The following is a 3,138-nucleotide window of genomic DNA, read 5'->3' as shown; positions in this document are numbered from 1 at the left end:
GACAGTGTGCACATATCTTGAAGAATTAAGCAGAAACAGACTGGCCAGGCAGTTAGGGCAAATGCCAGATGGGCTTGACAATCTTTAGCTCAGTGGCCGGTCTAAAATGTTTGTAAACATAGAGATAGAGAACTCTTGTGGCCAAAAGCCACTAGAGTAGTAACTGGCTTGGACTTCCTATGGGATAAGGAAGGATCACATAATTCCATAAAGGTCACCATGAGGGATCAGCCAATGAATCATACTTATGGGCAAACTGCAGGTGGCAGTAAATCACGAACTTTATACCTGTTCAAACAACACTCTCAAAGTGGCATTATGCAACCTTTCAGATTGTTTGCCAACTCATAGAAGTAGTAGAAGAAGAAAATTGACAACTTCAAAAAGGAGATGGCCTCAATGGCGCTGCCCGTACTCTCACAGACGCCATATTGGGACAGATACACTGATGCGATGTCTATGTTTGTAACGCAAACTGCGAAGTTTAGATTAAGTGTATTTGAGTGGGGAATTGGGTTGATCTTCCTCATTTTACATGAAGCTATTTAAAATTATTTTCAATTACATAAACAATAAATAATGCAATAATAGTTGTATTTATTTTAGGATGACTAAATTAATCAACTGTTTGATCAAGAAAATGCATACATTTTTTTTACAGGAAATGATTTGTTTATTTTACTTTCTAATTCACATTTCTTCAAAATATCAAAAGGATCTACTAGATCCGCCATGTCTAGAAGAATACTCTACTGCCCATTTGTGGAAACAGAACTTATTGCATCCTTACATCCTTTTTCTCTTTCTCCAACCCCCCAGAAACACACGTACATGCCCACTGACATGTCAAAGTAGAAGGACATCGGGTCAGCGACACATCAGCATCCCTTATTTGACTTTCCTACATTAAAATAGACTTAACAAAATGCATAATAATTCACAAAAATAAAATGCAATACAAAGGAGAAACAAGTGATTGGGTTGATGATAAAAACATTCAGTTCTGGCGGCTTACATTCTGTCATAAGTTCTTGTGAGACCTGGGATTCAAACCGGCAACCCTTGCCCTGCTGCTGTACCATCTAAAGTCATAATTGGTACCAGTTTAGGTTCCGATTTTAGATGAGGAAAATCAAGAGAGTTACGAAAGATTCTTGTTCTTATAATTTTTGTAATACATGTTCTGATCTCCTTGGTCCTGATACCATATATGATAGGGTGTACCAGTGGTGGGAAAAGAATGAACTGTACTGATATTAATACATTAACCTCCTTGCTAACTGTGCTGTGCCTGTTGTAAATAACAGAAAAAAGGATGGCTGTAGAGAAGTTGATGAAAGTGATCAAGTGCGGAGCGCACGTATTAACAGCCTTCTTTCGTGATTCCTTTGAGACTTTCAAGCAAACAAGTAATATTTTGATGTATGAGAGCACAACTAACACAAAAGGTAAAACCACTAGACTTGCTATCACACATATACCATACAGGTTACTCAGTGCACTTTCAACACAGGAGAGTTTAACAACTGCTAAGTTATCACAAAAAAGCTTATTGATGTTGTAGCTGCACACAGGGAGCCTAGAAGTGATAAACATTTGAAAAGCAAGCATGGTTATGGGAAAAAGATATACCAATGCTAACAACATCTTCACTTTAGAAGGAGTCATAATGCTATGATATTGCAATGGCTTACAAATGGAGACAAACCTGTCATAAGCCATCACTGCTAGAATAACGTAAGCACACAATACATATACACTGCTGAAAAACACCTGCAATAAACAACCTTTGTGAGAGATGTTCTTTATGTCATTAACAAGATTGTCCATGATCTTCGGACAGACGGATAAACACCCAATCAGTCCATTCACCGCCAAGTTGAACAGAAATATGTACATGGGCTTGTGTAAGCGTGATTCTAAGTAGATGACAAGCATGAGACTGATGTTGGAAAATATTGTAATGAAGAAAAGCAAAAATGTTAAGAAAAAAGCTGTGTAGTTGAGTGGGCCTGGAGGTCCATACGCAGTGAAAAATACAGTGCTATGTAAGATAGTTTGGTTCATATTTCCTGAGTAAAAGACAATTATAATCAGCAGTTATCAGACATCATTTTACATATAATATAATGCATTAATAAAATAAACGTTTCGAAAGTGTGCAAATGTCAAAATAGTTACCATCAGGTTAGTACACTAGAGTTGGTGTGAGGGGTTGACAGAATAAATTTGATGAAGATGAGAACATTCTAAAATGAACAGTCTTCCAAGTAAGATGTTGGCTGGCATGATACATTTTAGCCTTTTTTATACCTTCACCATATCATAATTGACATGAGTATTTTTAGTATTTTCCAAATTAAAGCAATGTCTTAGAGAGATGTCACCCAATGGCATTAATTAAGGATGTATTTGTATCACTTCATTTGAGATCAGGGAGGTGTTGTGTTTGTTTGACTGTATTCCAATTATTTTGGTTCACTTAAAAGGGGAAATCTTGCTAATACATTTTCAAACTTTAAAAAAATTATATACACCCATTGATTGTTGAAAAATATAACTTATGAATGCCTCATGGGCTTAGTCAACTGTCTTACCCCATAAGAACCCAAAATATATGCTTGTTTCACTCCATTGTTTATAAACAATACAACTGAAAACAAACACTGTATAGCCTCAAAACATGGTTAAAACTCTGATTTTGATATCATGGATTGTCAGTCCTTGCATCTATGAATTTGGACGATATATACCACCGCCAACAACAGGTTGACTTTATTAGGGGTCATGATGGTGTAATACTGCAAGGGCTTACAAATAGAGTCATACCGGTCATAGGCCATCACTGTTAGAAACAGATATGCTTAGATTCTACTGAAAGACACTTGGATTAAACAGCCATGCGAGATATCTTGGATTCCCATGAGGAGATATCTCATGCTCTTTGGACAGACTGAAGAACTTTCAATTACAGCCAAGTGGAACAAAAATATGTAGACTTGTTTCAATGTAAATGACCATAAGAAACAGGTTAAGAGAAAAAGTTTTGTCATACATCACAGACAGAAATATACAGTTGAAGTCAGAAGTTTATATACTCCTTAGCCGAATACATTTAAACTCAGTTTTTCACAATTC

General features: G+C 36.3%; 1 protein-coding gene across 1 annotated transcript; it reads right to left on the bottom strand.

The window, feature by feature from the left end:
• Positions 1-1,047: 1,047 nt before the first annotated feature.
• On the bottom strand, positions 1,048-2,067 carry LOC106612764 (olfactory receptor 52K2). Its single transcript, XM_014214239.2, has one exon. The coding sequence runs from the start codon at positions 2,065-2,067 to the stop codon at positions 1,048-1,050; it is 1,020 nt and encodes a 339-aa protein (XP_014069714.1).
• Between the last annotated feature and the right edge of the window lie 1,071 nt (positions 2,068-3,138).

The sequence above is a fragment of the Salmo salar genome, unplaced genomic scaffold, assembly GCF_905237065.1.
Source record: "Salmo salar unplaced genomic scaffold, Ssal_v3.1, whole genome shotgun sequence".
Taxonomy (NCBI): domain Eukaryota; kingdom Metazoa; phylum Chordata; class Actinopteri; order Salmoniformes; family Salmonidae; genus Salmo; species Salmo salar.
Note: the sequence above shows the minus strand (reverse complement) of the source record. Positions and strands in the feature narration are given on the sequence as shown.